General features: G+C 34.9%; 2 protein-coding genes across 2 annotated transcripts in view; both read right to left on the reverse strand.

Moving 5' to 3' along the window:
• LOC134842554 (choline transporter-like protein 2) overlaps window positions 1–25,455 on the reverse strand; it is a 546,776-nt gene that overhangs the window by 308,392 nt on the left and 212,929 nt on the right. The gene's annotated exons all lie outside the window — the stretch shown is intronic.
• On the reverse strand, window positions 16,645–23,903 carry LOC134842555 (uncharacterized GTP-binding protein C02F5.3-like). The gene is made up of 3 exons (XM_063858949.1): window positions 23,437–23,903; window positions 17,161–17,471; window positions 16,645–17,033 (listed from the first exon to the last, which is right to left on the reverse strand). Exons 1-3 carry the CDS (start codon window positions 23,888–23,890, stop codon window positions 16,698–16,700), a joined length of 1,101 nt encoding a protein of 366 aa, XP_063715019.1. The 5' UTR covers window positions 23,891–23,903; the 3' UTR covers window positions 16,645–16,697.

Genomic DNA, 25,455 nt, shown 5'->3' on the forward strand with positions numbered 1-25,455 from the left:
ACTAAGCCGCCCTGAAGCAACAGCTGAAAAACTTATGGAGACTCTTCAACAAAACAGATTATGTCTTCCATTATTCTGTTTTGAGATTCTTTGTTGAGCAGGGTTTGAAGGTAACAAAAATCAGTAAGGTGCTTCAGTTTACACTGTCCAATTATCTAAAATCTTACCTTGTCTTGAACACATCTGCTGAGGAATATCAATGATATTAAAAAAATCTTTTAAGTACAATAAGTAACAATAAATAAAATTGAAACCAGAGAAATTCTCTTTTTGTTAATTCAAACTATTTTTGTTTGAAATCCGCCGTTCAAAAAGGTTAGAAAGTTTGCTTCTAAACGTCAAGAAGAACAAAAGCTAATTTTTCTCAATTATGTTTCTTTCATTTCTCTTATGTTTCACTCTTTTCTCGGTGAAACATAGGATAAAAGATTGAAATACAGCTTAAAAAAAACAGTTGCTCTCTTTCTTGACCTTCGAAAGCAAACTATCTTTCTAAACATTTTGAAAGGCCGATTTGAAACTTGAGTTACCTTGTTTGAATAACCAAAAAGTCAATTTCATTGGATTTAATTTGAGTTAATGCTATTCTTTTTAAAAGGTCTTTCTTTAGATCATGGATATTTCGCAGCAGATTAATGATGTCATCAATTAGATTAGAGATAAGCATGCGAGACAAGCGTTGCTACTGATGGCAATTAACTTGGTATCTGGTAAGATTGAACTTGCAGGAACAGTGGCCGACATGCAGACTATTTGTTTTTTTTTGAAGGAGCGGTTGAGCGCTCAGGGATGGTAGACCAGAAAGGATTCCGTTCTAATCAAAAATTCTGCAGTTGATCTGAGAAAGCATTCGGCAATTTTAACAAAAAAAAACAATTTCTAAGTGGTTCATTAGTATTTTTCCGAAATTCGGGATACACTCAAACTACGGAGAGCTTTTTGAGTGCGTACTATTTTATGCCGGTTAGTAAAAAAAAATTACCACATGGATTGACTCCTTTGGTAATTGTTAAAATTGTCAGGTTGGCGGACAAGATAAGCAATAAACAAGTTACGAAACAATTCGAATAACAAAAGCAGCAAGTTTAAGGGAAGAAAATCCAATTGAACGAGCTTCTCCCTCCTATTGAATCAAAGATAAGCCCGTAAGCGATCGAAAATGACAGATTCGTTTTAAGGCCGTAGTGAAGACTCTTATACAGGTTGATTTGTGTTTCCGCACTCAATTTTTTTCCTTGCTAAAACTTGTCCACGCTCAATTTTTTTGGCGATTTGATTTTTCATATCTTTTTTAAGTTACTTCAATTTTTTGGTTGAAGATAAGGCAAACTCCACTACTGAAGAAACAAAAGTGTAAAGCGTACGACAAACGTGATCGCAATCTAATTTCGAAAGTGGATTGTAAATTCCAGGCTTCTAAGCGGACTAAATTTATAGCTATTGATCCAATTTTCTTAAGTTGACCTAATCAATCAGAATGAATCAGAATGACGCGAAAGTAGCATGAATCAGAATTCGATCTTGAATCTGAATGAAAGGTTAGGATATGTATTCGCGTCATCAAGCAAAAATGATTTCTGTTGTCAGGCAACAATTTGGAAAGGTTATAATTTCGGATGAACAAAGGAGCCGCTTGTATTCTACTTCAACAAAATGTGTTATCTGTAGTAGAGATTTGTTGAACGACAAGGTTATTCATCACGATCATCAACAGGGAACATCATTGGTTTAGGTCATAACGTGTAACCTGAAACAAAGAACCCAATCTTTCACGCTTATGTCTTTCCAAAATCACAGCAGTTGTGACCCATATCACTTGACGAGGTACCTCAATTTACGACCAAATGATAAATTAACAGTTGTTCCGTGCACAGTTGAGAATTATATTTTTTAGTGTGAATATTTCTGTAGGGAATTTCGTCCAAAAAAAGGCAGAAACAGAGTCAAGCACGAACAAATGCGGTTTTTGGACAGCTTTTGAGTTCTTCGAATACGAATAGCTTGGAAAGCCTTTCAAAGTCTTTAGAGAAGGAAAATTTTATCATACTGAAACAGTTATCAAACTGAAAACAAATGAAAAGAAACGATCGCTCCTGACTCGGAAAGGAATTTATTCTTATTCTTACATGGATTCTTATGAACAATTTGATGAAAAAATCTTCCTAAGTTTGGCAGAGGTTGGAAAAACATTCTTTCCGGAAAAATTAAAGTTTCAGAGAATGATGAAGAATTGCAGAACAATTGTGGAAAACAATCGAATGTGAGACAATTGGCGATTACCCCAGCCTTTATTTGTAGAGCGATGTTTTGTTACTGGCGGACGTGTTCGAAAAGTTTCGCGAGCTCAAACAAACATATGGCTTATACCCTTGTCATTATTACTCGGCGCCGAATGTTTCCTGGAATGCAATGTTAAAAACCGAGAGCTCTTCTCAGACATCGATATGCTGCTGTTTTGCGAAAAAGTTATTCGAGGTGGACAAAACAATATCGGAGAAAAATATTCATAAGGGCAAACAATAAGTATGTTCCAGATGTTGATGAGACAAAGCCATTAGTGTACGGACTGTTCCTCGAAAATGCCAATTTGTATGTAGGAACTATGACAAAGCATAGGCCTGTAGGACACTTTCTATGGGTACAAAAAACCTTGAGTGAAATAATTGAGGAATCAAATGACTCTGAAAGAGGATATTTTGTTATGGTGGACCTAGAGTACCCAAAGAGTCTGCACGATAACCATAATGATTTTCCAATGGCAGCAGAAAAACAATTGAAAATAGTTGAGGCTCAACTGTCAAATTATCGGAGGTCACTAAGCCGCCCTGAAGCAACAGCTGAAAAACTTATGGAGATTCTTCAACAAAACAGATTATGTCTTCCATTATTTCGTTTTGAGATTCTTTGTTGAGCAGGGTTTGAAGGTAACAAAAATCAGTAAGATGCTTCAGTTTACACTGTCCAATTATCTAAAATCTTACCTTGTCTTGAACACAAGATTACGACAGCAACCAGGAATATCAGATTTTAAAAAGAATTTTTTCAAGCTTCTTGTCAATTCTTGTTTTGGAAAGACTATGGAGAACTTGAGACGTAGAAAACGACTGATTGTGATAACTAATGAAGAACAAGCAAAGTATTACTATAATAAATTCAACTTCAACGAATTCAAAATTTTCAAGGAGGCTATGATAGCGGTAACGATGCTGAGGAAGACAATTTTGTGGAATAACCCCACTTACCTTGGAGCTGCTATCCTAGATATTTCGAAGCTTCAGTTATAAATATACCACTACAAAAAAATAATCCCGATGTACGGCAAAAAAGCGAGAGTTATGTACAAGGATATGAAATAGAGACGCATGATGTATACGCAGCTCTGAGAGCATTAATTGACGGTTTTGACTTCAGTTCCTATCCGGAGAGTCAGTTCCTTTTCACTAAGAAAAACAAAGTCCCTCTCAAAATGGCCGATGAGCAGAAAGCATGCATAGTTACCGAAGCAGTTTTTTTTGAACCTAAAGCGTTTGCAATTGCACTTATTCACGTGAAAACATTTAAATCAAAACAAAGCGTCGAGTTTTCAATAGATTTGTGAAGAACACGCTACATCATGAAAAATTCAAGTCCACTTTGTTTGAGGGCATGGTCATCAGACAACAAATGAGCAACCTTGTCAGCCATAAGCAATGTTTTGTCAATGAACGAAGTCGATAAAATTGTGTCGGGACCCTTTGATTGAAAGCATCATTACCAAGATGATGGTATTAGTTCCCTGGCTTTCGGACATTATAAAACTGGACAGACTCAAAAAGATTGCGCTGACCAGAACGAAATAGAGGTACGAGAGTGATTATATTTGTTAAAAACAAAAGCGACAGGAATAAGATGACTAGCACCATTTGCGAATACCAAAAACTGAATTCTAAGCAAATAACAGAAGCTGACATTTTTAAATATGTTGGGTATGAGTCTGACAAATCGTTGTCGGAATTTATTTCGATTAACCCCAGCCTGGATTTGCTGGAACGGCTGACATCAACTCTGATGAAATTGAGATCGTTGATTGGAACGCTCCTGTATATCAGAAGCAGTATTTGCATTGTCCGTTTAAGTATTACTGTGATAAGTTCAATTTCAACCAATTCAAAATTTTTAGGGAGGATATGATAGCGGTAACGATGCTGAAGAAGATCTTTTTGTGGAACAACCCCACTTACCTTGGAGCTGCTATCCTAGACGTTTCGAAGCTGTATTTATAAAAGCTCCACTACGAAAAGATAGTCCCGATGTGCGGCAAAAAGCAAGAGTTATATACAAGGATACGGACTCTCTCTTTTATGAAATAGAGACGCAAGGTGTGTAAGCAGCTCTGAGATCAATAATTGACGGTTTTGACTTCAGTTCCTATCCGGAGATTCAAGGATTTTCAGTAAAAAAAACAAAATCCCTCTCAAAATGGCCTATGAGCTGAAAGGATGCATAGTTGCCGAAGCAGTTTTTTTAACCCTAAAGCGTATTCAATTGCACTTATTGACGGGAAAACATTTAAATCAAAACGGAGCGCCAAATTTGTCAACAGATTTGTGAAGATCACGCTACATCACGAAAAATTCAAGTCCGCTTTGTTTGAGGGCAAGGTCATCTGACAACAAATGAGCAACATTGTCAGCGCTAAGCAATGTTTTGTCAATGAACGAAGTCAATAAAAGTGTGTCATCACCCTTAGATAGAAAGCGTTATTACCAAGATGATGGTATTAGTTCACTGGCTTTCAGACATTATAAAATTGGACAAAATCAAAAAGCTTGCGCTGACCAGAAAAAAATAGAGGGACGAGAGTGATTATATTTGTTATAAGCAAAAAGGACAGGAAGAAGATTATACTGCAGCTTTTACGAATACCGAAAACTGAATTTAAGCAAATAACAGAAGCTGACATTTTTAAATTTTTTGGGTATGAGTCGGACACCTCGTTGTCTGAATTAGTGATTTTCATTTCGGTTAACCCGACCCTGGATTTCCTGGAACGGCTGACATCAACTCTGATGAAAGTGATATCGTGGATTGGACCGCTCCTGTATATCAGAAGCCATATTTGAATTGTCCATTTATAGACGAAGGCCTGGATAATTTTTTTTACCAAATAAAAGATTTAAACCAAACTAAATATCATAATCAGACCCGTATCAACTTTGCTGCACAATGCAAGCTCGCTTCACAGCTGATGACCAATGTAAACTCCCTTTAGAGCTGCAGAAAATCTTCACTTTTGAATTAGTTTGGATTTGCATGAAAAAAAACTCAAAACATTCGTGAAATTTAATTTGTGAAATTTTTGATAACTTTTTTTGTTTGTTACATAAATGTAATTTTTCTCAAAATTTTTAGCTGCAAGCTAATATCAAAATTATTCGATCAGAATAATCGAAGGATGGATCAGAAACATAAAATTATATTTCTTAGTAATAATTTTTGACACCTAAGCACGAGAAAAAAAACTTATCTAAAAGTCACCTTAGAAAAAACAAGGTTTTCACAGCATGATTATGTATTTAAAGCCACAGGTATTCAAGAAGGTTAGATTAAACACTTTAATAACAACTTGCTTGAAAAATATCTTTTTCCCGCGCGCCAGATTGATTTTTTCGGAAAATGTCAAATTGAGGGAGTTATTGAAGTTACTCCCTCAATTTGGCAGGTTATTGAAGTTTCATACTACTCATGCTAACAATAAGCTAGTTCTATGATACAGGTTAATTACGAAAAAGGCCATTGTTATCTGATTTTGGACAGAAGGTACTTTCATCAACTATTTTTAAAGCACATCAAAATCTATTTTTACACACAGGGGCGGATTTATGGAGGGGAGGCGGGGCGAACGCTCCCCTCTTTCAAGGATTCGACCCCCTGGCGGCGCAGAAAATTTGACTCAAAACAGGGCTCAGAAAATCAATTTGGTCAATTTAAGAAGGAGGTCGACAAAATTTTGCTCTACCACCGCTCGAGAAAATTCTAGATCCGCCCCTGGTTACACATCAGAGAAACCATAGGGGTTTTCAAATCAAAGATTTGGAAAACATTATCGAGAAAGGACCCATGGGACGGGAGGTATATTGTTCGAAACAAAAGTTTTTTTTTGAAGGTTTTTCCGGTAAACAGGTATGCTTTTCATCAAATAGTTAGCAAGTCGCTCATTTTTTTGCAAGTTCACTTTTACCAGATACCAAGTTGTTTGCAATCAGTAGCAACAACTCTCTCACATTCTTATCCGCAACTTGATTGATGACATCCTTCATCTGCTGAGGAATATCAATGATATTAAAAAAAACCTTTTAAGTACAATAAGTAACAATAAATAAAATTGAAACCAGAGAAATTCTCTTTTTGTTAATTCAAACTATTTTTGTTTGAAATCCGCCGTTCAAAAAGGTTAGAAAGTTTGCTTCTAAACATCAAGAAGAACAAAAGCTAATTTTTCTCAACTATGTTTCTTTCATTTCTCTTATGTTTCACTCTTTTCTCGGTGAAACATAGGATAAAAGATTGAAATACAACTAAAAAAAACAGTTGCTCTTTTTCTTGACCTTCGAAAGCAAACTATCTTTCTAAACATTTTGAAAGGCCGATTTGAAACTTGAGTTACCTTGTTTGAATAAACAAAAAGTCAATTTCATTGGATTTAATTTGAGTTAATGCTATTCTTTTTAAAAGGTCTTTCTTTAGATCATGGATATTTCGCAGCAGATTAATGATGTCATCAATTAGATTAGAGATAAGCATGCGAGACAAGCGTTGCTACTGATGGCAATTAACTTGGTATCTGGTAAGATCGAACTTGCAGGAACAGTGGGCGACATGCAGACTAATTTTTTTTTGAAGGAGCGGTTGAGCGCTCAGGGATGGTAGACCAGAAAGGATTCTGTTCTAATCAAAAATTCTCCAGTTGATCTGAGAAAGCATTCGGCGATTTTAACAAAAAGAAAAAATAATTTCTAAGTGGTTCATTAGTAGTTTTCCGAAATTCGGGATACACTCAAACTACGGAGAGCGTTTTGAGTTCGTACTATTTTATGCCGGTTAGTAAAAAAAAAATTACCACATGGATTGACTCCTTTGGTAATTGTGATATTTGTCATGTTGGAGGACAAAATAAGCAATAAACAAGTTACGAAACAATTCGAATAACAAAAGCAGCAAATTGAAGGGAAGAAAATTCAATTGAACGAGCCTCTCCCTCCTATTGAATCAAAGATAAGCCAGTAAGCGATCGAAAATGATTTCATTACATCTTCCTGGAATTGCAGCGTGTTGGTTGTATAAAACTTACCATGAGCAAGTCGTTATGAAAAAATGGACCACGTGCACGATTTAAAAACTAGGAAAATGATATCAAAAAACAACACATGGCTAAAACGGCGACAAGTTCTAAGCGCGGGACATCTGAAATGGTAAACGAGGAGAATCATGAAACTGTATCCCAGTCTTTCTTCCGAAGAAAAAAGCAAAACATGAACGCAGAAAAGTGAAGCATTTGAACTCATATGAACTATAGCTTGTGGAGATGGCAGCAGTCCCTCAGAATATACGTTTAGAGTTATTATTCTTGATATAATCATTAAAACTTAAAAGGTTGAATGAAAGTGTTGACACTGCAGAAAAAAAACTAATTTTCCTTGAAAAGCTGAAATTATCACACCTGTTTTTTTAACCAATTTCCTCATCCATAGACAAAAGAAAACTTTACAGTTCGTTTAGAAGCGAGCGAGTCATTTTTTTGCTGTTTTTTCTATTTCATATAATTTTGAATAAAGGAACAAATAAAAACACGCCACAAAAAACACGCTGCAATGATTAAACCTGTTTAATAAAAGTTAAACGTTCTTTAAAATGCAATATTTAAGAAAAAGGCAAAAACGATGAATGTTTGAATATAAGACTAGTTGCGATTTTCAGAAACTACTTTCTATGCTATCCCTTTTTCCTCTTACTTAGTTTTTTTTCTAATTCTTTTTGTTTTCGTTAATTCTTAATTCTTAGTTTTCTTTGTTTCCTTTTCAGGGAAATTATTAAACTGCTGACCATTTTATGTGAAAGCACCGGAGAGATAGAGATGCTTACTGTTCTATTTAGTGACTCAAACGAAGAACAGTTGCAAGCTTATCATTCTTGTTGAAAACTCAGCCTGGAGATATGCACACGGAACGTGGAGAAATGAATGTTGATGTGTCTAAGACAACAAGTGACTCTCTGAATCTTTGAAACAGCCTGCTACTGTTTGTGGTGATTTTATTGAAAGGTCAAAAAACTCGAGCAACGAAAAGCAGCGAGTCAATAATCAATGTATTTTTTTCCACAAATTAATCCCTAGTCATGGTCCAACACATTTTTATATCGGTTTACGAGGCTGAAGAAATTGAAGTACATTTTCTAAATAAAAGCAAAACTTTTTATAAAAACAAAATCTTGAATATTGGGATAACTGAAAGATTTTGGTTAACTAGGCGACTTTGCTGTAATTCAATTTTGAGCTCTGACAGATCACTTAAAAATTTGGGTTGAAAACTAACATTAAAGTGTGAATGATTGCTTTTCACAGCTATTAGTTATCCAATCTACTAGTGAAAAGTTCATTTCTAAACTCCCATTTAAAAAACGGGAAAAATTGACGACAGCTTAGTTTTAAAATGAGAGTAACAAAAAAAATGAAAGAAAATACTTGAACAATAAGAGTCGCAGTAGTCATGATAAATTCCAGGAACAAAACAAAAATTTGAAAAATTTGTGTCGAAAATCAAACACCTCTTTCTATGAGAGATATTTGTTAGCAACAGCCAAAAAACCAACTAAATCATGGGTGAGATCATAGAAGAGCAAGAAAAAGTGAATTCAAAACACAGCACTCAGAGTGCAGAAAAGCTTAACGGTTTTTATTGAAACTGATCAGAAGCTAGTCGAAAGTAATTTAACACCACAAAATTTTAAAAATGTTGTAGAGAATGAAAACACAAAGTTATTCGAATGCATTTCACACCAAGAAATTTATGAAAAAGAAAGGAATGAAGAAAAAACAGCCTTGATAGTTAGAACCAAAGTAACAATTTAATCAAAAGACTAGTCCGGTTATATCTGAACCACTGAGTTGTCATTTTAATAAATCTGTAGAGTTATCATTTTATCCCTCAATTTTTAAGACTGATAAATTTCTAGCAATTCATAAAATGGCTCATTATAAGATTGTGGTACTTACAGAGCTATATCTCGTCTTTCAAAAAAGGTGAAGGTTTTCAAACAAAAAAGATTATTTATTCAGAACACTTCAACAGCATTTCAGTTCGGATTCCCAAAAAAGCACAGTTGATGCAATCTTGGAACTCACTGAACAAATAGTTAAAAAACCAAGAGAAAATGCTGGCTTCGTGCACGTTAAAAAATTCTACAACAGCATTCGGCACATTTGATCACAAAATTTTACTGGAAAAAGGTGAAATATGTGGTTTACGAGGTAAAGTTGTAAATCTTGTTAGATTATACCTTGAGAATCAATAAATAGTACGTTAGTTATAACCTTTCAAAATCGGACATTCAAACAATCAGCAATGTTGTACCACAAAGTTCAGTCCTGCGTCCCTTATTCTTTTTGATAATATAAATGATTAGTCAAACGTCTGTAGGCATAATAGAGTAGTACTGTTTGCTGATGATTGAGCTTGCATACAACTAAAACTGGAAATCAGATGCAGGTGAGTTTTGATGTAAGCAATATTGAAAAATGATTTTTGAAGAATTTGCTTGCCATAAACAAGGATAAAATACCCACCTTAGGGTTTAACAGGAAAGTTTTCTAAAAACAGATCCCATAAGTACAATATGAGGGACGTTTTTCAAGGAGCTAAGCTCTTAAACATACTTAGACAAAATTCCCTTATTCCAAAATTTTTTGATCAAGTTTCAAATTCAGATATTCAACGCATTGCCCAGGAAAATCGGGATTTGTTTATATTAAGCAAGGAAGAGCTAATCGAATTTGTTTTTTGTTGACAATTTTTTTTGTGGATGTAAGGATAATGCTGGAGGATGACAGATGTGGAGTGCCTGCTTGTTTGAAGTATTTTCTAAGTATATGGTTTTCAATGCGTCTCTTGCGTTTTCAATGCGTCTATGAGGGACAAACATAAACTCTGTCTGGTTCGAGAGTTACATGTATATGAACTTTTTAAACTCATAATTTAAATTATAAGACAATCTTGTGTAAATAAAAATTCATGAATACATTAGTGAGCAGGAGATAATAGATACTATCAACTGCAAGAGCAAAAAAATCAAAATTAGGGTTCGTATTTCATATAATAAGTTTTACTATTGGATAAAAATATTCTTCTTGAAGCGTTAACAGTTAATAACCAACTAGCAAGCCCGCCTCCATGAATCAATTAGCTCGCAAAAAAGTGTTTTGACCAAGCTATCCAAGCAATGAAACTCTGAACAATTTCAAGTTGAGCCATGTCGTAAATCGGTTAAAAACTTTAAGTTTCGTAGAACAAATCAATTCCCGAAAAACTGAAGTTTTTCTAAGCAAACTATTCAAACTGAAACTTTGAAATAACTAGCAACCTTTTAGAGCTATGAAACTTTGAACTATTTCAAGTTAATTGATCGACTGAATCGGTTCAGGAAAAAATGAAATTTTTCTAAGCAAGCTTTAAAGCTATGAAAATTAGAATTATTTCAGGTTGTTTCATAGATCGAATCGTTACGCGAAAAGCTTAAGTTTATCTAAGCGAGCTATTAAGGCTCTGAAAACTTCAAATTAAAGTTTTTTTTAAAGGTATTTTGCAAAAAGCTTGCTTACAAAATGTTTGCAAAAGCTTTGCTTTAAAAACTTAAGCTTTTCGCAAAACGATTCGGTCTATGAGATAACTTGCAATATTTCAATGTTTTTCTGAGCACACGATTCATGCGATGAAACTTTGAGTTTTTCAAATTATTTCAAGGGGCAAATCGGTGTGCGAAAAGCTTAAGTTTTCCTAAGGAAGCTATTGAAGCAATGAAACCTTGAATTATCTCAAGTTTTCACAGAGCAAATTGATTGGCGAAAAATTCGTTTTTCCAAGCAAGATATGCAAGCGATGAAACTGAAAATTTCAAAACAATTCATAGTGCAAATCGGTTTGCAAACAGCTAAATTTTTTAGCTAGGAAGTTGATGTTTTTAGTTTGTTCGTTTCAGAATGAAATCAATCTCAGAACGCAAATTTCGGAAAAAATGGACAGGCAGTCTAGCCTTAAAGAATTGAATTTTTTAAGAATTGTCGACAGAAATGAATTTTTGTCAAAAACAATTCTAGAATATTCCAGACTTAAGAAAATTTGAAAGTTCTAGAGTATTCTTGACCTGCTCTTAAACTTTAAGCCTTCAGAATTTTTTGAACGTTGCATTCGACAAAGCTAAAACATTGCGTTCAGTTAAACATTGCGTCCATAGCGCAGTTGTAGTTACATTTAATATATAAGATAATAGATGGAAGTTATAAAATTAGGCGACGGGTAGAGAGACATAATCAAATTAATTTAAAAAGCAGGTATACAGACTTAATTTGGCCTCGAAAAAAATACTGAAAAATTAATGACGTTGCGGAAAACTAATTGAAAAATTTTCTTAAGCATTGCAATATATGATATAGCTTAAATATGAAAAAAAAAATTTCGTTAAGCATGCAAAATTATTATGCTTAAACATGGGAGATAGTTGTCACTCGCATTTAAATATAGTATAGATATAGATAGATGGACTCTCTTCTTCATTAAAATAAGAGACATTATTATTTGTGACTACGAACAATTTTTAAGTACTTTATGGTTAATTTCCACCCCTTGTTATAGTTTTTGGTCATTTTAGTTTGATTAATAACACCGAAAAAAAAACATTTTCATTGGTTATCAATTTTTCTTTTTAGTTTTTAAAATAGGAAGAATTTTTGCGGTTCTTTTTGAGTACTGTCTATACGATCTAAGTTGAACAAAAAAGTATGCAAATACATTTTGCTCATGGAGCTGCCACCCGACAGGCTGATGCGTTTTTGGTATTCTACCAAGCCGAACTAAATTGTAAACGTACTATTTCATAGAATGCAAGTTTTGGCTTGAAAATAAAATTATTTTTATTAAATGAGTGTAGAAGAACGCGTTTAATTTATGGCAGCAAAATAAAGCGCTATAATATTAGCGTCGGATAACATTATGTTGGTCGCGTTTAATTTTCTTACATTTTCGCTTGTCGCTTTTAACTTTCCTTCGGACCTCAAAAACGAGCAGCAACTGCCAGTGAAAAAAAAACTTGGAAGATGAATGCTGAACCCCTGTCATATAGAATATAGCTTTAGCGAAAATGCTAGAGGAAAAACACCGGTAAGTCCGTCGAAAAAATCCCCACACCTTTCCTTATCCCTACTTTGATATAAATAACCTGATAACTACTGCTATTTTATTCATGAAAATATTCCAACGTTTCAATTGAAAACTGCAAATTGATATCAATCTAATTTAGTTTGTGTGACGACAACTGCAATTCTTATGACGCAAGTAAAACGAAGACAAAGGTAAAATTATATCTAATTTCTGTAACTCAATATCACAATCAAGGAATGCGTGTGACAATGAAATTGGATAACAAGGCCAGGAGTTGATAAAACCGCAGGAATTTTGGCAAGGCATATGTTCCTCACAGCACCCAAATTTTCCCAAAAAGCATGCATGGACGCAAATTATTTCCCAGATAACTTGGTGCGATTAACCGGTTAATTATATTTCATGCGGTTAAAATTGTTTCAATAACCAATTAAATTTAAGAGCTTTGAGGTGTAGCGACGTAGTTGAGTGATACGATACATATGGCCATTTGGCTCTTGGCATAAAGCTCGACTACCAAAAAAACTTTAAAACTGAAAACCATCTTGACTAGCATAAAAATCGAAACATTCAATTAAAATAAAATCATTAGGATCTTGTTAACTAACCCCTCTAAGCATGTTTTTTGTCAGCGCACAAATATACTTATATTTATCTAAGTATACTTACACTTACTTATACTTAATATGTATCAAATATACATTCCAATTATAGGTTCGATCAGAAAAAAAATGAAGGTCGCAAAATAGTATCAAAGAGGGACTCTTTGTGCGGCTATGGGATCAAATCCCTGGGGGCGGTGGTTGGTGTCATATGCTCCCTTTCTAAATCCTTCGCTGAGACAAATTGTGACTGATCACAAATTATCCCCAACTGATCACAATTTATGTGATACAAAGTTTGGATCAAGTTAACATCCTAAAAAACACCCCCTCTCCCTCCCCTCAAATAGACCAAGCTAAGATCCTCCACCCCAGCGTTCGATGTAAATTAAATTTGCTGAGCGCTGCGTGTAGAACTCTCTATTCCGATTGGCTGAAAATTTGAACTCAGAGCCAAAGTTAGGCAAGTTAACATCCTCCCCCTAAACATATCTATTCTCAGAAATGCAAGTTTCAATTTAAATGGATGTTTCTTGTTCTTTTCTGTTTCTGAGAAAATTATCAAAACTATTCTAGTCAATAAATTTTCATGTTTTTGAACGTACGCTAATGGAGCTTCATGCTAGTCGGGCGGTCACCAGACTGCTCGTATATGAGGGCGCAGCCCTGAAGGTTCCTACCGCAATGTAGATGGTCCCAAATAGCTTTCGTGAAGAAAAATTTGATTGCCTATAAATTTTGAACTTGTTTATTATTCATCCCATGACAGCCAACATAAAACTTGAGTCCTATAGGGATTTAATTTGACCAATTCTCTTGACTCAATTCAATTTGGAACATTGGATAATTCGATATGCAAGACTCACTCACGCTACATATTCCGCGTCGTATATATTTTCTTCAACGCGCGCATTTGTAGTCCGGGACATTCCGAGACACGCAAACCATCAAAACCTTACAGAAAAGGGTTGCAGATGAAAAGTCTTATGTCTTTGAGTTTGAACTCAGAGAGTCGATACTTTCATTTCGTATAAAAATTTTAATTAAAAACTAATATTTCAATTGCCTACATTTGTCTGAATAAAAAATTAGCCAAGAATACATATTCGTGTAGTTCTTCGAAAAGACACAAGTTGTTTGAAAAAGGTCAAACACGCATTAAACTGTTGTTTATTTCACTCAAATTTTTCTGATACTCCGCTAACATTTGGCCGCTTTAAAGCTGCCGAATGGGCAATTTTTATTAATTTTAATTCTGCGCTGAATGCGGATGTTTGACTTTCATTTTATCTAGAACGCCTCCTTAAGTTCAGTACTCATCTTCCGATAAATTTTTCAATTTTCTCAACTTAGTCTTTTCTGTATATTGACTGCCCGCGAAAGCAATTATAAATCTAACAACCCGGACATCCCGTGAACAAATTTGGAATCTTTCAACTCTTTTTCGCAGGTAAGTTAATTGTAGAATCAAATTAGTGAAACTTCTTGGTAGAATAGGTTTTTGTCGAATTCAAAAACTTATTATTACTCAATAACTATTTTTTCTGTCAAATGGGCAGCTTATCGTTTCATCTGATCCCTTTCGTCAGGATGATTCAGCGCTCGCACAAAATCAGGGTCCTCAAAAATCTGATGAAGGAATACTTGTGCGGTATCCGATTAAAAACTGTCGGTCGTGATTCAGCGCCCAAATACAAAGAAATATTCCAACTATCAAATGAAAAGTACATCATAATCGCAATTTTTTCCAATACCGCCATTAACACTTTCAATCAAATTTAACTGACATTTTTGGTTTCTTCCAAGATGAGATTTTTTTAAATTCAACACTACTTGGGAACAATTCGTCTATTAAAAAACAACGATTTTAAAACAGCGGCTGAACGGCGCTCAGCGCCAGCGCAACAAACTTACCAAACGACAACAAAGCCGAAAATTACCTTGACAGAAAACCTTTTGGACGACAAAAAAACAACACTTAAGTTAATAAACCCCCTCACTCTCAAATGAAAGCAACGCATACACAATTTTTTTTGCTCGTCGCAGAAGCAGACATGAATAAAGCCGACAATTTTTTGTGAAGCGGAATATTTCACGTCTGAAAATAAAAACAGGTCCTGTCAGATTCGAACCATAGACCTTCGTCGTACCAGGCGTGTTCGCGTGTTCGTTACCTCCAAACCAAGCGTGCCGAAGACACAAAGAAAGTAGAATTAACATAGAGTCGAAATTGCACTTCGCATACACAAGCAAAAATTTGACCGATAACGCTACTGGAAAAAACTGAATGAGTGAAACTTTACAAAATTTCTGAAGTGACACAATCCAATTATGAGTTTATTGAATTGTTAAGTGACGCAAGCCAATTATGACGCATTAGCAGTATCAGTCAATTTGAAAAAAAAAGAAACTTATCAACTAACATGCATCAATTTATAGAGCGGACGCATTTTAACTAGTATACGAAAAAAGTTCATTAAAAACATCCGACCCTGCCCAGGTTCGAACCCTCTTATTTTGTTCAGGGTCTTCTTCCCTACCTCTACGCTACAGATCCACGATACTTCGAAATTAAAGTACTATTTGTAATAAAATAGTCTGTGTTAATACCCTTAGCATTGGCTGTACTGAATAGCTGGTTATTGATCAAAATGGACACTTTCAAATTGATTACAATTTGTCGCAACATTTGCGCCGCAACAATATTTGCAACTTAGGTTGGAAAAAAAGATAGCTTATACTATAACACAAGCTTTGCTTGTGTAAATAACATGACCCTACATTTACCATTTGTAATTTTGACCATTCTGTGCCTAAAGTTATTTACGGGGGAAAAATTCTATCGCAAGGGTTATTATTATGTTGCACAAATAAATGGCTTCTAATCTATTTGAAAGTCATATTCTGGTGAAAAGCATGTGCCGGGACTATTTTGAGCAATAAAAAAAACTCAATTTTTTTGTGTTTTACTTTTGTAGTCGGAACCTTCTGGTACATCATTGTTTCATGTTTAATTCAGCATTACCCCTTTTCTCTTGTTCTTGAAGTCGCAGTTTAATCCTATCTAATTTGAAGTAATATGTCTCAAGCAAAATTTTCAATTATATTCTGAACCCAATTCGAAGAACTTCATTTCCGCGCGCACTCTCCACGGTGTTAATTATCACAATTTCGCTATAATAGGTTTGCATCAAGTAACATCGTCGTATGTCATCCTTTTATTCAATTTTCATCCAAAGAGTCTTTCAATATCACTTTCGCGGTTCGATAATTTACACTTCCGCAATTTACATAATTACACTTCCACAATAGAATTAACACTTTCGCTGTTCGATAGAGGAGTTTGCCTTCCTTTTAACAAAGGAAAAGAAGTGAACTTAAAAACAACCCAAAAGTCAAACCGCGAAAAAAATTATCGCGACCTATATAAGAGTCTGCACTACGTTCATCAAATTTTCTGAAAAAAAAACACATTTTTGAAAAGCCAGGTCAAAAATCCCGTTAAACAAAAAAATCGCGTTTTGGCGCGCGCTCCCTTTCAAAATTAGTATATTATGGGTCGACTCCCTGAAGGAAAGTGGCATCCTCCCTCATCTCCCCCTAAATCCGCCCCTGAACCTACCCATAAGTGAAAACCGTTTTGTCAAATCTTTAAATTAAGTATCTTTTATTAGAAAAATTCACGAGTTCATTTTGTTACAATTTGAATTACATCTTCATGATGCATTACATGTTGAAGACCCACTCGCTGTGGAGAAAATTTGACACTTGTTCCCCACACAAGAGCATACTTGCATTGGTCAGCTAAGTCTCTGTGTATAGATCGGCAAACACCTTTAACGTTGGTTCCATTTCTCAAGATGATTCCGTTTTCATTGTCCAACTCTGGTTTATTACCTGGTTTCTTTGTGAATATCATGATCAACCCGAGGTAATCCCACATTACATCCAGCAGGTAGTCCAGATTCAGGCCCATTTCACAACTGGTCACAATACAGTAAGGAAGATGTGCTATTCTATCAACCTTTAAAAAAATAAGTTATTTGCTTCAGTAACTAACATAAACCCTGTTTTTTATTAAATTCCTGGTGACATGTAAATTCAAAAATTAAATTCGACCGGTAAACGACCAGTAGTAATATACGACTCACTTCTTCAATTGTGATTTGATCCACTTTGTTGTAGACATAAATACAAGGCAGATACATTCGGTTGGCGCAAATGACGTCAATCAACTGGTCGGTGGTAATGTCTTCGCGAATAACTAATTCGCAATTATGAATTTTGTATTCGTGCAAGATAAGTTGAGCTAGTTTTTCAGATATATTTGTCAGTGGAACCATAGATGTCAGCTTCACACCGCCTGTCTTTTTCAGTTTAAAATAAACATCTGGCTTTTTTGTATTTAATCGAATCCCCATCGCTTCTAGTTCCCGCGTTAACAGGTCTTTCTGAATATCACCTATCAAAAAAGATAAAAATCACCAATAGATTTGAGTTTTTTTCATTGGATAACCTCCAAACTGTAGCAATTAGTACAAGTATGATAAATAAGTCCCCCGAAAAACGCATGAACAAGTATCGCTAATCGCAAGCGTAAAACAAGCTTTAAAACTTGTGATATTTTTTGGCGTGTAGGGAGAAGATAAAGGGACCAAAACTAAGCCAAGCATTTTCTTCAAATGACTCAAGTTGCCTATCAAGATTTATCGAAAAAAAAAGAAAAAATCTGTATTTTTAAAAGTTATTTAGACTTTTTGGAAGTTTTGTGTTGCTGAAGCGCAAACTCACACTACAAAAGCTGGTCTTATAATTTTAAAATTTCTTTTTAGAGCTTAATAAAAATGACTTAAGCAATACAAGCTTGCTTTACTCGCTATACAATTGAACCAAAAATCAAACGTTTCAAACCGGTTTATTTCGACAAAATTTTAAAATATAGATCGAGTCACGAATGAAAGGGCTTCGAGTATTTAACAAATTATAAGGACCCGCAGATATTGGAAATAAGATATGCATCATTTGAGAGCACTCTGACAGCACCCAACCACAGGATTTTTTTTACTTATACTTTGAAAAACGATAAAATTCTGAGAAGTTCTTTGAAACATTCTAAAATGACATCAAAAAACGCCACATCTCGGAAACTAAAAGCAGATGAGCAGTCGCATTGGAAGGCAAAAATTGTAACTCCTGAGAGTAATCTCACAGAACCCAAATACAGCGTTCGGAATTTCAAATTTTAAGAAACTTCTAACTTAAACTTTCAAGAAAAAACTTTCTGAAAAACCATAAAAACGTCATATCTCAAAAACACAGACTAGAGCAGTCATTTGGAGGCAAGATTCGCAACCCCTGACATCTTGACCGTACTCTGACAGTCCCCAACTTAAGGAATGTGAATTTCAAGAAGAAACAAAATTAGAGAAACAAAATTAATTTACGTTTTCTGAAAACTTTTTGAAAAAAAATCACAAAAAACGTCATATCCCAAAAATACAAGGATTTGAGAAGTCATCTTTGGTGGCGAAACTTACATCTTCTGGGAGTACCCTGACAGAGCCTCAAAAATTTATCGAAAACTACAAGGATTTGAGCAGTCATATTCAAATGAAAGATTCGCAACTCCTGAGAGTACCCTCACAATTTCTTATTGATATCTTCAAAAATGTTGAATTTTTTTTTAGTTTTTTGACAAGTTTTGAAAAAATCATAAAAAAACGTCACATCTCGAAAACTACAAGTACCTGAGAAGTGAGATTTGGAGGCAAGACTCGCAACCCTTGAGAGTACCCTGACAGCCCCCAACTACGGAGTTGAGAATCTCAAATTTTCAGAAATTTTTAAAAATTAAGTTTTCTCGAAACTTTTGAAAAATCTCGAAAATTGCTGTATCTCTTAAATTAGGAGGATTTGTTTACTCAAATTTGAAGGCCAAAATCGAAACACCCGGGGAAACCCTGACAGCATACCACTATTGGGTCGCTAATTGCAAAATTGGTGAAACAAACACTCCTTTCAAACAGGAAAATCGTAAAAAATCTTAACCAGTGTTTCGAATTTATGACAACTCACAAAAGCCGCAGTTATTAGAAATAAAAATTGCATCGTTTGAATGTACTCTGACAGCACCCAAGTACAGGGTTCATAATTTCAAATTTTGTCAAGTTAATCAATTTTTTTAATTCAAAAGTTGGGAAACCATACAATTTTGTGAATTTTTTTATATCTAAGTTCTTTGAACATTAAAAAAAGACATTACAAACGTGAAATCTCGGAAACTAAAAGCATTTGAGCAGTCGCAACCGGATTTAAAATTTGCAACACGAAACTCCTGAGATTACCCTAACAGTACCCAACTACAAGGTTGAGAATTTCAATACTTTTTTAAAAATATTTCTATTGAAATTAAATTTTTTGAAGTTTTTGTAATCTAAGTTTTCTGAAAAAAAAAATAAAAATAAAACACGTCATATGTCGAAATTAAGAGTGCCTCACAGTTTCACACTATAAGATTGAGATCTTCAAACTTTTTAAATTTTTTATATCAAAGTTTTTCGAAAAAGTTCTAAAAAACGTAATATCTCGATAACTACAAGGATTTGAGAAGTACTATTCAGAGACAAGATTAGCAACCCAAGTAATTACCCTCACAGTTTCCAACTACAGGATTGCTTTTTTCAAAATTGCGACTTACAAAACGAAAAAAAAAAACTTTTTTAACAGTTATTCAGACTTTTTGGAAGTTTTGTGTTGCTGAAGCGCAAACTCACACTACAAAAGCTGGTTTTATAATTTTAAAACTTCTTTTTAGAGCTTATTAAAATTTATTTGAGCAAAACAAGCTTGCTTTACTCGCTATACAATTGAACCAAAAATCAAACGTTTCAAACCGGTTTATTTCGACAAAATTTTAAAATATAGATCGAGTCACGAATGAAAGGGCTTCGAGTATTTAACAAATTATAAGGACCCGCATATATTGGAAATAAGATATGCATCATTTGAGAGCACTCTGACAGCACCCAACCACAGGATTTTTTTTACTTATACTTTGAAAAACGATAAAATTCTGAGAAGTTCTTTGAAACATTCTAAAATGACATCAAAAAACGCCACATCTCGGAAACTAAAAGCAGATGAGCAGTCGCATTGGAAGGCAAAAATTGTAACTCCTGAGAGTAATCTCACAGAACCCAAATACAGCGTTAGGAATTTCAAATTTTAAGAAACTTCTAACTTAAACTTTCAAGAAAAAACTTTCTGAAAAACCATGAAAAACGTCATATCTCAAAAACACAGACTAGAGCAGTCATTTGGAGGCAAGATTCGCAACCCCTGACATCTTGACCGTACTCTGACAGCCCCCAACTTAAGGAATCTGAATTTCAAGAAGAAACAAAATTAGAGAAACAAAATTAATTTAAGTTTTCTGAAAACTTTTTGAAAAAAAATCACAAAAAACGTCATATCCCAAAAATACAAGGATTTGAGAAGTCATCTTTGGTGGCGAAACTTACATCTTCTGGGAGTACCCTGACAGAGCCTCAAAAATTTATCGAAAACTACAAGGATTTGAGCAGTCATATTCAAATGAAAGATTCGCAACTCCTGAGAGTACCTTCACAATTTCTTATTGATATCTTCAAAAATGTTGAATTTTTTTTTAGTTTTTTGACAAGTTTTGAAAAAATCATAAAAAAACGTCACATCTCGAAAACTACAAGTACCTGAGAAGTGAGATTTGGAGGCAAGACTCGCAACCCTTGAGAGTACCCTGACAGCCCCCAACTACGGAGTTGAGAATCTCAAATTTTCAGAAATTTTTAAAAATTAAGTTTTCTCGAAACTTTTAAAAAATCTCGAAAATTGCTGTATCTCTTAAATTAGGAGGATTTGTTTACTCAAATTTGAGGGCCAAAATCGAAACACCCGGGGAAACCCTGACAGCATACCACTATTGGGTCGCTAATTGCAAAATTGGTGAAACAAACACTCCTTTCAAACAGGAAAATCGTAAAAAATCTTAACCAGTGTTTCGAATTTATGACAACTCACAAAAGCCGCAGTTATTAGAAAAAAAAATTGCATCGTTTGAATGTACTCTGACAGCACCCAAGTACAGGGTTCATAATTTCAAATTTTGTCAAGTTAATCAATTTTTTTAATTCAAAAGTTGGGAAACCATACAATTTTGTGAATTTTTTTATATCTAAGTTCTTTGAACATTAAAAAAAGACATTACAAACGTGAAATCTCGGAAACTAAAAGCATTTGAGCAGTCGCAACCGGATTTAAAATTTGCAACACGAAACTCCTGAGATTACCCTAACAGTACCCAACTACAAGGTTGAGAATTTCAATACTTTTTTAAAAATATTTCTATTGAAATTAAATTTTTTGAAGTTTTTGTAATCTAAGTTTTCTGTGAAAAAAAAAAAATAAAACACGTCATATGTCGAAATTAAGAGTGCCTCACAGTTTCACACTATAAGATTGAGATCTTCAAACTTTTTAAATTTTTTATATCAAAGTTTTTCGAAAAAGTTCTAAAAAACGTAATATCTCGATAACTACAAGGATTTGAGAAGTACTATTCAGAGACAAGATTAGCAACCCAAGTGATTACCCTCACAGTTTCCAACTACAGGATTGCTTTTTTCAAAATTGCGACTTACAAAACGAAAAAAAAAAACTTTTTTAACAGTTATTCAGACTTTTTGGAAGTTTTGTGTTGCTGAAGCGCAAACTCACACTACAAAAGCTGGTTTTATAATTTTAAAACTTCTTTTTAGAGCTTAATAAAATTTATTTGAGCAAAACAAGCTTGCTTTACTCACTATACAATTGAACCAAAAATCAAACGTTTCAAACCGGTTTATTTCGACAAAATTTTAAAATATAGATGGAGTCACGAATAAAAGGGCTTTATTATGACAATAGCGGGTAACGCACCTCCGTTGCTTCGACTATTTAACAAATTATGAAGACCCGCAGATATTGCAAACTGGGAAGTTCTTTGAAACATTCTAAAATGACATCAAAAAACGCCACATCTCGGAAACTAAAAGCAGATGAGCAGTCGCATTGGATTGAAAAATTTGAAACACCTAAGAGTATCTTCACAGAACCCAAATACAGCGTTGGGAATTTCAAATTTTGAGAATCTTCAAACTTGAACTTTCCAGAAAAACGTTCTGAAAAACCATAAAAACGTCATATCTCAAAAACAGACTTAAGCAGTCACATTTGGAGGCAAGATTCGCAACCCCTGACACCTTGAACGTACTCTGACAGCCCCCCAACTACAGGGTTGTGAATTTCAAGAAAAAACAGAATTAGAAGAAACAAAATTAATTTAAGTATTCTGAAAATTTTTGAAAAAAATCACAAAAAACGTCATATCCCGAAAACTAAAATGATTTGAGAAGTCATTTTTCGTTGCGAAATTTACAACTTCTGGAGTTCCCTGGCAGAGCCTCAAAATGTTATCGAAATTTACAAGGATTTGAGCAGTCAAATTTGGAGGCAAGATTCGCAATCCATGACAGTACTCTCAGAGAGTACTCTGACAGCACCTAATTACAGGGTTGGGAATTTCAAAATTTGAAAAATAATTAATTTAAGTTTCCTGATATTTTTTGAAAAAAATCACAAAAAACGTCGTATCTCGAAAACTGCAAGGATTTGAGCAGTCATGATTGGAGGCAAGATTCGCCATCCTTAATAGTAAACTTCAAGTTTTTAAAATCATTTCGTAATTTGAGTTTTCTAAAATTTTTTGAAAAAATCACCAAAATCGTCTTATATCGTTAACTGAAAAAAATTTGGCCATTCAAAATTGGAGGCGTAATTCGCAACCCCTTGGTGAATCCGGACAGGATCCCAATATTGGCTGCTTATTTTAAACTCGGTGAAATAACCACTAAAATCAAACTGGAAAATCGAAAAAAAATCTTAACCATTGCAATATACGATATAGCTTAAACATGCAAAAATAATACGTTGAAAAAGCTTAAACATGGCGAGATAGTGAAGCCCGCATTTAAATATATAATAGATTTATTTCACCAAGTTTGAAAATTTGAATTTTCGCCAGGGTTGCTAATTTCAAACTTGGTGAAATAAACACTGAATTCAAACTCGAAAAAAAAAATCTTAACCATTGCAATATACGTTATAGCTTAAACGTGGAAAAAATTCTTTTGTTAAACATGCAAAAATAATACGTTGAAAAAGCTTAAACATGGCGAGATAGTGAACCCGCATTTAAATATATAATAGATAGATATGACTCGACCCAATTTTGTGGTACCTAGTTTTGCGTGGAAAAAAGATTTTAAAAGAAAAGACGGAAATCATAACTCAATTAATTTTAGGCATCATGACTCCGTTGTTTTTTCTTGAGCCATAAAATTTATATTTACCTTTTAATGCGTCAAGCATCATCATTACCAAATCAGCAGTTCTTGCAACAGCTATTACTTGTTTTCCTCTGCCTTTTCCTTGTGCGGCACCTTCAATGATTCCTGGTAAATCTAGAAGCTGTATATTGGCTCCATTGTAGTTTATGACACCGGGAATGCATGTAAGAGTGGTGAACTCGTATGAAGCAGCCTCGCTGTGCGTTTTTGTTAGCTTCGATAAAATTGTCGATTTTCCAACAGATGGAAAACCTATCAGTGCAACTCGTGCATCCCCTGATTTCATAACATCAAAACCATCTCCTTTAACTCCAGCTTTTGCACTAGGCTCCAGTAACTGTTGACGATATTTTGCTAGTTTAGCCTTCAATAAACCCAAGTGATACTCTGTATTCTTGTTTTTCTGTGTACGGCTTATTTCAAACTCGATTTCGGAAATTTTTTCAGCTATTCCCATTTCTGCTCAGCACAGGTCTGAAAAAAAACTCTAGTCAAGTTTTCATAACCGGTAAGCAGTGCGCCTTTTGTGGATTTTTCATCGTAATATCCTATTCCTGTCATGTCTCTCACATCAATTCCGGTTGCTCTCCACGTAGCTGGGTTAAATTAACTTATGTTTTCAGGAAAAATTATTGAAACCAATTTTTTTTTTATTTTAATAGTGAAGTGAAGTCAATTAGTCTACTTTCAAATTAATCCAACGGCTAGTGCAAAAGGCAAGCTATTCCGTAATTCCGGTAGGTGCAGTCCTTTGGGTAGTGAAGGGAAGTGGAAATATTTTTATGGAAAAGTCAAAATTAAAACCTGAATTTATTTGAGAATTTGCGATGTCTGAAAACTGACATCATCATTGACGATAATGATACTAAGACATATGACTAGTCAAGTGGCAGAAATTCGTTGTATACAATTGTCAAGATTATATGACAAACATATAGAAACGAAGCTGAGATCCATACTACTACTACTACTTAATTTCACTTTATACCGAGATACCAACAAAAGCATTTACAGATAATTCAACTCAGACAAGCTTCCTCGATAGTGGCGATCCAGCAGCGGTCTGTGGTCACTCTGACGAGCTTCCTCGGTCACTCTGACGAACTTCCTTTCCTCGCTATGTTGGCGTTCCGGTTGCGTACTGTTACCGACAGCATACTGGAGCTCACCAAAACAGAACGCGACCGCATCAAAGAAGCGAAGAGATGGATGCAAGCCCCTAGCGGCGACGAATGCGCGGCAGCCGACTTCAAAATGAATGACCTGAAGCGCGCCATCAAAAAGATGAGAAGTAGAGGTGCCGCAGGTCGTGATGAGGTCTCGCCGACGTTCCTCAAGGACCTCGGGCCGGCCGCGAAAGAGGAATTGCTGTCCATCTTCAAGTCAAGTCAAGTCAAGTTTTTATGACCATTAGGCAGTGCCTCTTGTGGTCATTTCGAATGTTTTTTTTTCCTGTCTCCGTTCGAATTCGTACATGTCAATTCCAATCGCTTTCCAATGTTTGTCCAGTTTCCACTTGAATTCGTCGATGGTCTTGCTTTGCACTGTTTCCTGTGGCAGATTGTTCCAGTCGAGAGGTGCTCTAATCGTGAAGAAATTTTTTCGCATTTCTAGATTTGCTTTACGTACTACTACTTTACATGCGTTACCTCTAGAATCCCTATCATTCCGCTCGAATAGTCCCGCAGTGGCATTCCTATCATACAAACCATAGCAGATTTTATACATTTCTATCATTGTCCCTCTTTTCCTTCTGTATTCCAGCGATGATAGATTCAGTTCTTTAATGCGTTCGTAATACGACCAGTTCTTCAACGAGGCTGAAGTGCCACAACCCTGGAGGAACGCCACCATCATCCCTTTGCTCAGGATGGGGAAACCTTAAATCAACACCATTGCCAAATACCTCCCCGACGAAGTCAGAAACTCCATTTTTGCAGACGACCTCACCATCTGGGCTAGCAACAATCAGAAGGTAGAAGCGTGCGACAGCATCCAAAGAGCGGTCAGTAATATTGAAAG

Source organism: Symsagittifera roscoffensis, chromosome 3 (assembly GCF_963678635.1).
Source record: "Symsagittifera roscoffensis chromosome 3, txSymRosc1.1, whole genome shotgun sequence".
NCBI classification, from domain to species: domain Eukaryota; kingdom Metazoa; phylum Xenacoelomorpha; order Acoela; family Convolutidae; genus Symsagittifera; species Symsagittifera roscoffensis.

What these genes read in the sequence shown, in the direction of transcription:
- LOC134842555 (XM_063858949.1), bottom strand. Translation starts at nt 23,890, where the DNA reads ATGGGAATAGCTGAAAAAATTTCCGAAATCGAGTTTGAAATAAGCCGT. An exon ending in GATGCTTGACGCATTAAAAG is followed by an intron (nt 17,472 to 23,436) that starts GTAAATATAAAT and finishes CTTTTTTGATAG; the next exon opens with GTGATATTCAGAAAGACCTG. An exon ending in ATCAAATCACAATTGAAGAA is followed by an intron (nt 17,034 to 17,160) that starts GTGAGTCGTATA and finishes ATTTTTTTAAAG; the next exon opens with GTTGATAGAATAGCACATCT.